The sequence below is a fragment of the Equus przewalskii genome, chromosome 31, assembly GCF_037783145.1.
Source record: "Equus przewalskii isolate Varuska chromosome 31, EquPr2, whole genome shotgun sequence".
Classification (NCBI taxonomy): domain Eukaryota; kingdom Metazoa; phylum Chordata; class Mammalia; order Perissodactyla; family Equidae; genus Equus; species Equus przewalskii.
Genome location: NC_091861.1, coordinates 21,826,532 through 21,840,359, shown reverse-complemented (window position 1 = coordinate 21,840,359; position 13,828 = coordinate 21,826,532). Strand labels below are relative to the sequence as shown.

General features: G+C 35.9%; 1 protein-coding gene across 3 annotated transcripts in view; it reads right to left on the bottom strand.

The window, feature by feature from the left end:
- The window catches only part of CDC73 (cell division cycle 73), a 215,701-nt gene that overhangs the window by 120,851 nt on the left and 81,022 nt on the right, over positions 1-13,828 (bottom strand). For all 3 annotated transcript variants that reach the window (XR_011535272.1, XM_008542148.2, XM_070602176.1), the window contains exons 11-13: positions 8,285-8,342; positions 3,369-3,404; positions 2,971-3,058 (exon numbers count right to left, since the gene is read on the bottom strand). Coding sequence is in view for 2 of the 3 variants with exons in the window: in XM_008542148.2 (XP_008540370.1) it covers positions 2,971-3,058; positions 3,369-3,404; positions 8,285-8,342 (182 nt within the window). In the remaining variant the exon portion in view is untranslated. The remainder of the gene's footprint in view (positions 1-2,970; positions 3,059-3,368; positions 3,405-8,284; positions 8,343-13,828) is intronic.

Here is a 13,828-nt window from a genome sequence, read left to right as displayed (position 1 = left end):
TTAAATACACCTCATAAACTTCCAGTTCCAATAACGCAGCGTACCACACATTATAAACACCCTCCCGCTATAAACACCAGGAAACGCTGCATAAAAAAAACAACACACACCTGAAATGCACAGCTGAGCTGGGAAGAAAACAGAAATGGGCTAGAAATCACTCATGCTACAGTAGAGGAAAACGGAAGATGGGGCATGCCTTCTTGAGACTTGGTTTTTCCACCCACATGAGGAAGGGCACAAAGGAGCTAGAACTGGAACATCAGAAGAGGTGCACAATCAACCAAAGGATCAACTAGGTAAAAAAAAAAAAAATTCCACTCAACTGTTAAGGAAGCGAATCCATCTTCATCTGGCTCTAAAGCAGGGGAAGAAAAAGGGATCCTAGATAACCTGTCAGCCACGGGCCAACCCAAATGCCACACAGGTCGGACCTCAATTTGAATTTATACTATGCTGGGGGACCAGAAATCCCCAAGCTGAGAACTTAACGAAACAATCAACGTTAGACTTGGAATATTCCTGTGGCACCTGGCAAAGCAAGCACAAAGTCACTCTGTAAGGGCGTGCCTTCAATCCAAGACTGCTTCAAAGAAAGCCATGTTAAAGCTTAGTGAGCAAAAGTCCAAATTCACACGAAATGCCAAGGTTTAATGATCGAGGACATAACTGGACAATTTCGACAACCTCCATTTAATTAAGAGGTCCCTCACATAACAACGCACCAAACGCCAGGAAAACAGCATCGCAGAATACAGTTTAGCCCCCTTCTCTCCAACTAGAGACCACGATACCTCTCTTGGCCTCCAAACTATGATATATTATAACGCTGGGTTCCTCCATTTTTATTTCACTTCTTCAATCAAAAGCAGAATGAACTATCTTAAATCCCTAAATCACCCAGCAGTGTTTAACTGGATACGTAAAATATTTACCCATTTTAAAAATCAGGATGACTGAAAAACAATTTATTGAGAAACACTACTTATTTAAAGGCTAAGGTGACTGTTTCTTTTGAATAGCATTTTACTATATTTATACTATGTCAACAAATGTTTATAAATTATTCTTGTCTTAATTCATGTGCCTACATGTGGGGAAAGGAAAAACACATTCTACCCCTTGAAAATATTGTATTAAAGTTATTGCATTCAGGGGCAGCCCTATGGCAGAGTGGTTAAGTTCACGCACTCTGCTTTAGCAGCGTGGGGTTTTACCGGTTCAGATCCTGGGCACAGACATGGTACCGCTCACCAGGCCATGCTGAGGTGGCGTCCCACATGCCACAATTAGAAGGATCTACAACTAGAATACACAACTATGTACTGGGGGGCTTTGGGGAGAAGAATAAGGGGGAAAAAAAAGAAGACAGGCAACAGATGTTAGCTCAGGTGCCAATGTTTAAGGGAGAAAAAAAATTACTGTATTTAACCTATTAAGCCTAGTACCACCATTGGCAAAGAGAAAGGGAACTTGTTAAAAAGGATGCAAACACAGTACGCACCTGAGCGAGGTGGCTGGGAACACATGTGCCCCGTGCACAGGCTTGCCAACACACACACACTTTTCAGTTTTTAGTGAAAAAAGATAGTTAATTTGAAATTAACATATACTATGTAAAAATGTAATGACCTAGAACAAGATCCATCCACAACTCAGACGCAAACAGCACATTACTGACAGCACGAACACCTTCTGAGAACCGGCACACGAAATTCAAAATGAGAGGAGGGCCTGGTGGGCCTCATTCCGTCACGAGCACAAGCAGACATCCAGAAATCACCGCACCACTCATCTGCCACGCTGCTAATAACCTTAATAAAGCTGACAGCATTCTGAAAGTCATTTAACTGTGGCTCATTTTAAACCTTGCTAATGCACAAATCACTGAAAATTATTTGAAACAATTTTAACATTGCCATTTTTCTTCTGTGAATAACAGCCAATTCAAGAAGTATAAAGATTAAAACAAAGTCATGATCTCTAAAAGCAGCACGCCTACTCATATTAATTAATATAAAGATAAATGCTGCTGAAAATAGGTACACTACTGATATTTTAAGTGTGGAGCTGGTTGGGTGGGGAAAAGATTTATTTTGTACCCATTACCATGATGCATGTTTACCAGAACAAACTGAGTACAATGGTGACTATATTCATTTTAAAGAGGAAATGAGAAAGGAGAGACAGTAAAAACTTCAAGTGCAAAATTCCAATTAGAAAATGAAAAGGCACAAATTTCCAGTCATGAGTCAGTCATCCCAACGTGATACACAGCATGGAGGCTGTACTTACTAATTCAGTACTGCATGTATGAAAGGAGCTGGGAGAGTACATCGTTACAGCTCCCATCACAAGAAAAAAAATTCTAACTATTTACGGTGATGGATGTGAACTAGACTTACTGCTGTGATCCTTTTGCAATATATACAAATATCAAATCGTTACATTGGACACCTGAAAATAATAATCATGTTATTTATACCTCAATAAAAATTTTTTTCAGAAAGTTGAGCATCTGGAAATTTTAACATAGTATATGGTTTCATTTCCACTCTTCAACTAACTTTTACTAATGTCTAGGTGAGAAAACTACGGTCCTAAGCTCTTCCCCCGGGGTTTACAGCTAACACACAGAAGTTCATATCACTTTTCCCATTCTTCAACTGGAACCTGGAGGGAGGGAGAGGGAAAAAAATCTGAATTTGTTTTAGAACCTCTTCAAGTTCTTCAGGGCAAAATCAAAACAAAACAATTCATACTAAAAATTAATACAACAGCATCCTTTTAATTAGGACTTCAGCCAAAAGTTTCTATAATTTTCCCCACAGGGTCCAGATATTAAAGAATATATTCTATTTGGAAAATTGTCTTTCAGACTATCTGTAAAGCACAGGAACGGAAATTGTGTGTTCTCCAAATAAGGAGTCTCCATGTCCTCTGAAAAGAACAGTGGAACGAATGACTTACTTCAGGTCCTGCAGAAGGTCCTTGGCATTAAGCATGGTTATTAGAGAAGTAGTAGCCGCCGGGATTATGATAATGGGTGTTCGAGACCCTGTGAAGACAAAAGGTTCAAGGTAGCAAATATGTTACTATAAAAGGAATTATAGTTAGTTTCCCAATTATAAATTAAAAGTTTATAAATTTGTAATTTTAACTCTTTTGAGCTAAAAAATATTTTAAGTCAGCAGTGATACTGAAAATACTGAATAATCAACAGGACCTGAGCACTGACAAATCAGAATGGATCCCAAGCACAATCACGTGACACACCTGCACAAGCATAAGAGCAGCCCTGGGTTTGTCATCTAGCTTATTCGGATGTACTTTTTACAGTAAGTTTAGAATCACAGGCACAACCTCACCTTTCTTCTGATTTGGAGGAGGTCTTGCTTGAGAAACTGTATGAGAAAAAAGCAAAATTTTGAGTTATAAAAATCATATTCTTATTTTCAAACTTACAAAGCAAATAAGGCCTAAAAATTATTTGTATTTACATCATCACTAGTTATAAAATTTAAAGGGTATTGCAATCTTCTCAAATAATATTGTTACATCTCTGCTTCACAAAAAACATTAAAACGCCTTAGCATTAGTCAACAATCTGTAAGGACAAGGAAAGTGGATATACTACATTGCTAGGCGCTGAGTATCTTTGTTCATGGATGTTAACATCTAGCAAATGAAGCAAATAAATAATTGACTGCTGCTGTAATAAATGCACAAACAGGTACTACAAGAGCACACAACACTGGCAGAAGGGCTGGGAGGGGGAAATGTGCTTAGCCATTTCAGAGGAAAAAGAAAGGAATTACTGAGAGCTAAGATCTAAAATATTTCTTACCTTTTTTCTCTCTTTAAAATTTTTTTTTTATTAGAAGAGAACATTATACGCAATGAGTCATGTGAAGGTGTATATTATCTGGAATTTCCCACACTATTAACAATTGTAAATATATGTTATAAAAATATAAATATTCCTATCTTTTTATTATATGTATACACAACAGACTGTTTAATGCACATAAATATTTGTTGAGATAATATCAGCCTAGTTCAAGATTAATATTTTAGGATAAAAATGCTGTATGTTCAATTTTCTGTATTTATTCACACAATAAAAATTTACTGACTGCCTTCTATGTGCCATGTGCTGTGCTAGAATTTCTCTTTTTTTAATCACAAAAATAGATGAAAACTAAGGAGATTTAAAATTCTAATTTAACCATAAGTTCTTAGAAACAGACACCACTCTTAAAGGGAAGCACACACATTTTTGGAATATGTTCCATTTTGAAAGCAGAAAAATGCTACATTTGAACTATTACTTTGTACTTCTTTGTATAGCTATTGCATTGTGATAAAGTATTATCAAGTTCAGTAGCATGATTCTTCCAGCTACATAAAGCAGAGAAAGATATACACAAATACAAGGTCATACATACATACTTATTATAGTATTCTCATCTTTCTTCTTCCCGAGAAAAAAATACTAAAACTTTCTTAAATCATTTTTAGACAGAGGACTGACGGAACATCATCTGCAATATAATATAGTCTCAAATAAATATTTGGTACTTGTTAGAGGGATAAAAGAATGACAGGATGGACAGACATACAGATAAACGGGTGACACAAGTTGCTATGAGAATGACTAAGGAGAACAAGGGAAAAGAAATCTTTGATTGAAATATTATTGATTTGGTAAGTGAGCGCACAACACACTCAGGAATTTAGGAAAAGATGCACTACAATCAAGGCTGAGAAGACCCAATGTAAGAAAAAGACAAAATATAAAAGCTCACGTACTAAACATAAAGTTAGAGGCTTGGTGAAAAATAACTACAAAAGACTATAAATAGATTCCCTGGTAAGTGAGAACCAAAGCAGGCCAGTGTGACAAACACACAAATAAGCTTGACTTAAGGGGGCGGGGAGGAGAAGGCAGAGTAACACTGGTCTCTACAGCTGAGAGATTAAAAGCAAGAGGCTGTACTCAGGGGATCTCAACCCACATCCCCCTTTTGCCACTTCCTAAGTTGAACTGACTGACTGCTCAGCCTCAGCTGTCCTCAACTGTCAAACAGAAATAACGCTGTTTCCATCTTGCTATTGCTGTAAGAATTTTAAAAACAACAACGCACGTTAAGTCCTTAGCCGGGTCTTGGCTCGCGTTTACCATTTACTGACCCTGTGGCTACAGCTGATGCTAAATGCGACTGCCTGGAGCACCACGAACACTACCACGACTTCAGCAAATGCAACGACGCACACTTTACAAGCTGAGGATAAGCAACTGTTGTTGTTATGTTTGATTTCAAATATAATCATAGTCTTCACTTAAATATTTATTCAGAGCCTAAGTACAAGGCACTCTGCTAGGTTCTTATTATTATAATGATAAATAAAACAGAAATAATCCTTTTCCTTCAAAGACCTTTCAGCAAAGTAAGGGAGTCAGACCATAAACAAAGAAGCAAAGAACACATACAAATAAACAAATCTGAATATGTAATATTAAGGAACAAAGGAGTGTACACTGACAGAAAAGTGTCCTGTAGACAGAACGCTTAGAAAAAGCCTCTCAAAGGAAGTGGCATTTAAGCTGAGATTGAAGGATGAAAAGGAGCCAACCTGCAAAGAACAAGTGGACAAACAGTCCAGATAAGAGATGGGAATGTGGGCAAACGCCAAAGGCCACAAGAAACTGCTGTGCTTATGGAACTGCGGATGTGCAGACGACAGGGACAAAAGAAGGTGGCAGAAGACGAGGTTAAAAATACATATGCACGTGGGGCCAGCCGGTGGAAAAATTAAAAACAAAAAATGATCAAAAATGGAACTCCATCCTCGAGTTCCTTCACTGAAGGAAACAAGAACAGGTGGTTCAATCCCCCATTTTCAAATGATTCCAACTCCACCTAACAAATAGCAGCATAAAGCTATCATCTCTCATCTACAACATATCACCTTGCCAGATGTGTTTCATGCATTGACATTTTTTCAATTTTAAAAAGATAACACAGGGTGAACATGTCACATTTCATACAACTTTCCCTCAAAATTGGGTAGCACCCCATAAGCAAATACACTTAACATTTCTGCAGCAAAACAAAAATTCACTAACCAAAACCAAGATGACAAACTGCTAACACCCACCTATATCAGGTCTTACTGACAAAGAAGTGCTAACAGCTTATAAAATAATCTTCGCCTTTAGAAAGGCGGGTAGGGACTGCGGACCTATGAGAGTCAAGGAGCAAGCGGAAGAAGGAAGAGGAGACCGCACATGGAAGGCATGAGAATATCTGCTATATCAGGAGCCATGAGTTCAGATTAACTTCTATCAGTTCAATCGCCAGTGCACCTCGGCAGGAGTGAAAAAGAATGATCGGATATTAAGAGTTGAAAAGACACAGAGCTCCTACTTTATATCTGGTCTTCCCCAGGACCACATTCCCTGGACGAGCTGGTTTGAACAGCCCGGTTTATTTCGGCAATAGTGCCTCCCCCACCCCTTCCTTTTGTTTGCCAAATGGTTTTGAAAAAATGCCAAGTGGAGACGACGTTACATCACACAACACAAAACTGGGTTAGAATCCTGGGGTGGGAATTTCTCCCCTTTTACACTATTTCTGAGTGTCTCATGTGATCTTCTTTAGACTAACCAACTATAGTCTCCTACCCCTCCTTTCCAAAGAAAAACAAACGACTGTGCACCTGGCATCCAACTGCCTCCACAACAGGCCTCTGCTTGGTAGGTTGCATTCTCAGGGCCCAACTCAGTCGGCCCGTCCCTATCTCCTTCATCGTTTTCTTCCTTCCTGAAAAGAGCTCCTTTAGCTTCTCCTAGTTTCTGGCACTGAGCACACAGAAGGCATTCAAGTAATATTTACTAAATTTAATTGCTCTTCCTTATACTCTCATAGTGGCTTTTGGTATGGTTCTCTCTACTTAAAAATAGGCGACAGTCCTGTCATCTGAAATAAATTAGATCCAGTGTGCTCCAAATTTCATGTGGCTGACAGAACTCCTCTTCTCCACTTCTCCTCAAAATCAAGAATGACAAAGATTTCAAACAAACCCACTGTCATTAAAAAAACAAAGTAAGGGGCTGGCCCATGGCATAGTGGCTAAGTTTACACATTCTGCTTTGGTGGTCCAGGGTTCACGAGTTTGGGTCCCAGGCACAGACTTATGCACCACTCATCAAGCCATGCTGTGATGGCATCCCATATACAACATAGAGGAAGACTGGCACAGATGTTAGCTCAGGAACCATCTTCCTCGGCAAAAAGAGGAAGACTGGCAACAGACGTTAGTTCAGGGCCAATCTTCCTCACAGAAGGAAGAAAAAGAAGTAAATACTAGTCATGTCAAAATCCAAGCATATGGATCCAGCACAAAGTGAATTAGCCTACAAACCATTCCAGTACAAGCCCCATATAATCTTAATACTATACTTTAAAAGTGCTTCCAGAAATATTTAATATTTATAATCTACACAATTTTAGAATTAGCCTGCGTGAACATACTACGAATAACAGATATCCAAATCTGCACTACTGATACTGCCAAATGTGAGAGGAAGGTCACCCAGGTAAGTTCTTGCCCGTGCCCTTCCAACCCTCCTCATTCTCTTCAGTCACTTTCAACAGCGCTAATGCAGTAGAAAAGACAGGTGGTACAGCCTAGCACTGAAATTATGCTGAATGCAAAAATAAAACAAACATACATCAAAACCAAACCTAAAACAGCTAAAATGAATATAGTGTTGGTATCTAGGTGCATTTATAAAGTTCAATCTTTTTATGTACTAGGAAGAAGAGGGAAGAAAAATATTTCTAAAATAGCTTCAATATGACCTTTGCTAAACACACACTTTTAAGAAATGATTACAGAACCTTATACGCTCAATAACACAGACATCTGAAATTCTAAGCATCAAGGTTGCATATCAGTCTACTAAAATTATGGTTCTACAGGGGACAAAAAAATCACATCCACGTGTACTATCACGGAATTCAAAGAAGGAACCGGTGAGGGGATGGCTACATATAAACAGCTTTTTGAAACATTTTTCTAAAATTTTAAAAATATTTTCTAAAAAGATTTAACTGTTCAAATATACCTATTTACTCAAGTAAAGGTTCTTATGATATTACTTTAGAAATATTTTAAGTAAAATTTCAATTCCTTTAAAGCATTATACATATCAAAAAATTTTCATTCTTGTGATCATTTAGGGAAAAAACCAAAAACCAAAGTTTTTTATTTTTACCTGGTCTCGCTACTGGCTGTGCCGCAGGAGTCTGAGTCTTACGGGCCGATGCTCCTTCCTTTAAAAGAACAAAAATTGATATATGATGTCAAAGTTCCTTTATATAATAGTTAAACACTTTCATTTAATTAGGGCAAAGAAATTCCATATCTCTCTATCTCTCATTCAATCACTCCACTAACACACTATCATCCTAAGAGTTTTTAAGAAAAACACTACTTATCTTTTATGCTATTCATCATGAGGTAATAATAGGACTCTATAGTGGAAAATAAATTTAAATTGTTACCATAGAGCAGTTATTGTAAAAAGGTAATATTTTTCAAATATTCAATGATTTGCTTAATTGCTGACAATTCTAATATTCTCAGAAGTGTCACTACTGGTTTTAAAATCAAGCCAAGCTTTTTCCCTTACACAGACTCAAAATGAATAAATAACACATAACCTCACATTAGAAAGATGTAAACACTGTTACTTCAGAGTGGATAAAAATCCCACAAACATTTCAAATTAAATGTCTTTAAAATATTCAGGGAAAATAATCACACATTTAAGAGTGGTTGAAAATATCTTAAAAACTGAGTAACAAATCTCAACAAGGAAAAACGCTAAATGTTGAGGTATATCAATTAGATACTCAGGAAGAGATGCCTCTGAAATGCTCAAGATACTTAAAAAACTGTCTATCTTTAGTGCAATAGTTTCGATTATACTCACCCTAAATTTTTCATTAAAATATGCTCCTTTATAGAAAACTAAAAATGTAAATTGGAAAACAGTAATTCATGGAGATTTTACGCTAGTACACAACTGAAGGAAATCTGACAAATATCAGGAAGTTACAGAAATCCACAATAATAAAAATCAATGTTAGAATCACAGAAATATTTCTAAAGAAATCCTGCTAAATAATGTTAATTTTAATCACATTATACTCTCCTCAAAATTTGATACTTTACATGGTTAAGCCATTTGGAATGGTAGACTATCCCACAGCATCTTTTTTTTTAATAAATGACTATGAAAATTAGTACTGACAGAGAGAATGCATTTTTCACTTTGAATACAGTGGTATTGCTAGCATTCAGCTAAAATACCAAAGAAATCATTCTTTATCGGAAGACACAATAGCAGAAGCAGCAACTAGCAAATACTCTTTGAAGCAAAAGAAAAAAACAAACAAAAAAAAAGCACCTGAGGACAGCAGAAAATCCTTTTCCACTACTTTCACTATTATGCATTTAGTTATATATTGGTGTATTTAAAATTGAGTCACTCTGGGTGCTGGTTTCATTGATGTGTTAAGTTTGTGAACATTTGTCAAGCTTAGTTATGATATGGTCATTTTTCTACAAGTAAATTATATTTAAGTAAAATTTTAAATGTAAAAAAGGTGAGCTCTTATTAAGGTGGAGAGCATATTACACGTTTAACTTCATTATAACGTGCTGAAATTTTCTGTTTATTTTTTTCTCTAAGTTCACGTTAGGAGACATAACTGCTTTTATACTTCTTTGTAAATCTAGTACCTAGAACATACTAGACACTCAACAAATGTTTGCTGTGCTGAACTGAGTCTAGATTTTTAAAAGTAAGAAGCCAAGGGGTAATCATTAAATAGAAATCAGTTAAACAAATTTTAGCTATCCCATGTTTCTGCACAAAATCAACTAGACATTACATATTAAAATAACAAGAGTAAACTTTAACCATATTACTTACAAATTCTTACATGCAAATACTGATTCATGGGGTGTGGTTTAAATACACAGAGAAAGAGAGAAAAAAATAAAGGAAATAAGACAGGAAGGAAAACAGTGAGCACATAGATATGCAGACATCCTTCTGTCTCCATTTGACTATAAGGTTGGCTAGACCCAAATCAAAGCCCTCTTCATTTGAATAGAGTTAACTAAGTTCAAAATCACTAGAATACAGCACTGTATGCATAGTAAGAAAATCATCCAAACCAAAACTGATTCAGCTGACTACTAAAATATGCCTACACTATAAGAATAAAGACTATGGCTCTTAAAAGCAACCTTTTGTCAGCAAAAGGTGCAAGCAGATAAGTAATATAAAAAAACTCTTTTCCATTACAAATAATAATGCTTAAGTATTTTTTCTACTTTTAAATAAACTCAAAACTAGAATCCTTTAAATACCAATAACAGGCATTCTCTGTTTACCAAGTAAGCAATCTTTTCCTGCTCCAAATCATTCCTTTTGGCAATAAGCCCTAGCCCCTGGTCACTCGGGAAGGCATATGTCCTAGGCTAGGTCAGTCAAGAGCTCTTCTCTGGGATTTGTTTGGTGAATTGGAACTAGCTAGTGAGACCTCTAGCCACAGGGCAACAAGGAGTTAAGCCTATAATTACAGATGATCATGTCTCTTGACTGATGGAGAAAACTCATGTGCAGAAGGACAGAATGAAGCTGGCATGCAAGAAAAGAGGTGGAAGACAACATCCCTCAGAACACCTACAATCTAGTTCTAATAGCCTGCAGGGCCTGTTCCCTGCCTAACCCTTTCTGATTATGTGAGCCATTAAAGCCCCTCATCTCACCACTCGTCCTCCCAACATTTGTCTGTCTCAATTAGTTGAAGAATTTCTGTTAGTTGCAACTGAAAGAGTAATTTTATCTTCTCGGGTTTCTTGAAAGTTTTGAGTTGCAAAGGTCACTCATATAACTTTAATTTTGGAGTTAGTAAATACACACAAATAAACACAAGCATGCACATGCACACACACATACACAAAAAGCTACACAGCTATGATGCAACAGTAGACTATGAGCTACTGAAAGAAAAATGGGAAAGTCTTTGCCAATCATGTCATTAGTTCACGTCCATTTCCAGGACTCTCTAGCCAACACTAAGAGCTAAAAGCTCATTCTACTCTGATCTGCATTGTTTTGAAATAAAATTGTTGAAGTCATTGCATAAAGGACCTCAGAAATCACAGAATCCAATCCCCTCACCCTTTACTCTAAGATAGAGGTGAAGTAGTTTTTCAAAGGCTACACAGCAGAACATCTGGCATATATTAAGAAACAGGAATAATAATTGGCAGTAATATGGAATAAACTGAGAGTTCTCCTTTTTTTTAAAGATATTTGGATTGGGGGAAAAAATATTACCCAGCTGGGAAAAGAAAGGTACCAGCACAAAAATAACTAAAAGAGCTGACAAGGGGTGCTAATTGGAGAGGAAACCCTGCTTTCTCTTGAAAAGCCAGAACCATTACAATTTCACCAAAACTTGAGGCATTCTGGAAAAGAAACAACTAATAAAAATGGAAGGGGGAACTAGCGACAGAATCACATTTGCAAAACATAACTAGTCAAAACAAGGCTTGCTGTTTACATTCCTTACTTGCGTTATTTTGGCAAATGAGACAATCTAAAATCATCTGGTACTGGGAGAGAGAATACTGGTATTTGCTACTTAAGTAGGAAATAATACCATAATATATGATATCATAAGAATAAGCATTTATTACAAGTGTCAGTATGAAAAAGAATATACCATATTTAGTTAATATTGAAAAATGCTGTTTATATGAAACAGTAAAATACTGCAAGTTCTTAATGAAGAAAACATACAGAATATACATGCAGACTCTAGGAGTTTATAATCTACATTTTTGACTACTGTATTTATGAGAGCAAAAGTAACATATGTTCTAAAAATTAAATAAATACTAACTGCACCCTTGCATGTTTGCGCCTTTTTAAAAAGTAACTTATTCCCATGAAATCTGGATTTGATATTTAGAATTCTCAGATACTAGGATTTTTTTTTTTTTTAAAGTATCTGAATTTTCAAGTACACTGAGAGTGAGTCTCTAAAAAGAAAGTACTTCGGAAAAACTATGTAGACAAAGGAAACTGTTAACTCTGTAGACAAATCACAGTGAGGCTGAAAAACACAAAAGATTTCTGGAGCAAAACACTTCAACACAGATTGTAAGCACAATTAATATTTTTAGACTTGTCATAACCTGGAGGTATATGTGTACAATGTTTTTCAACACAGAAAATAGTTAACTCATTTCTAAAATAAAGTATATCTATAAAATATATAGATTTGATACCTCTATGAAATCCCTCACTATGCTATATAATTCTCTATTTACTTGTCCACTTCTCCCAACCAGACTGTAAGCTACTACTTGAAGTCAAGGACTGTCTATTACACCTCCAATGCCAGTTATAGGGAGCCAGGTGCATGGTAGATGCTTAATAAATACACATTAACTAATTAATTAAAACAAATTCACTTGCCTTAGCATTACTGATTCACCACTGTTACACTGGTTAAACTATTTTAATCTGTTAAATGAAGATGGTAAAAACATCAGAAGAGATTACTCAGAGAATTAAACAACATTCATTCATTCATTCCACATACATTCATCAAGAGCAGAGTGCCAAACAAGAATTTGAATGCAGCATTATAAACAAGAGCAAGGTGGTCCCTGCTCTCATGAGGTTTGCAATCTCACAGAGGATGCCACTGAATGAATGAATGAAAGTTTAAAAGTTATAATTATAAACATAACCTAGTTATTTGTAATGTGCACATATGTGTATTTGTCTGTAAACATGTATGTATGTATGTATATATGTGTATGTGTATTCAGATCAGTGCCCAAAATAGAGACTAATAACTGTTAAACCATCTTCTTCCCAAGAAGAAACATTCTCTATATAAGAAGAAAAGAACTGGCAAACCAAATTCAGCTGCATATTAAAAAGATTGTACAACCAGGACTAACTGGGATTTATTCCTGGAATGCAAGGATGGTTCAACATATACAAAAATCAACGAATGGAATTAATCACATTAACAAAAAGAAAAAGAAAGAAACTTCATGATTATCTCAATTGATGCAGAAAAAGCATTTGACAAACTTCAACACCTTTTCATGATTTAAAAAACAAAAAAGAACTCAACAAACTAAGAATGGAACGAAACTTTCTCAACATAATAAAGGCTATATATGAAAAACTCAAAGTTAACATCATACTCAATGATGAAAGATTGAAACTTTTTCCCTTAAGATCAGGAACAAGATGCCCACTTTCACCACTTCTATTCAAAATAGTACTGAAGTCCTAGCCAGAACAATTTGGCGAAAAAAGAAATAAAAGGCAGTCAAATTTAAAGGAAGTGATAAAATTATGTTTGCAGATGACAAGATTCATATGTAGAAAACCTAAGGATTTCACAAAAAGACTGTTACAACTAATGAATGAATTCAGCAAAGCTGCAGGATACAAAATCAACACACAAAAATCAGCTGCATTTCTACACACTAACAATGAGCAATCTGAAAAGGAAATTAACAAAATTCCATTTATAATAGCATTAAAAAGAATGAAATACTTATGAGTAAATCTAACCAAGGAAGCAAAATACTTGTACACTGAAAACTGTAAAATATTGCTGAAAGAAATTAAAGCCATAAATAAATGGAAAGACATCTAAGTTCACGGACTGGAAGAATTAATAGTGTTAAGATTTCAATACCACCC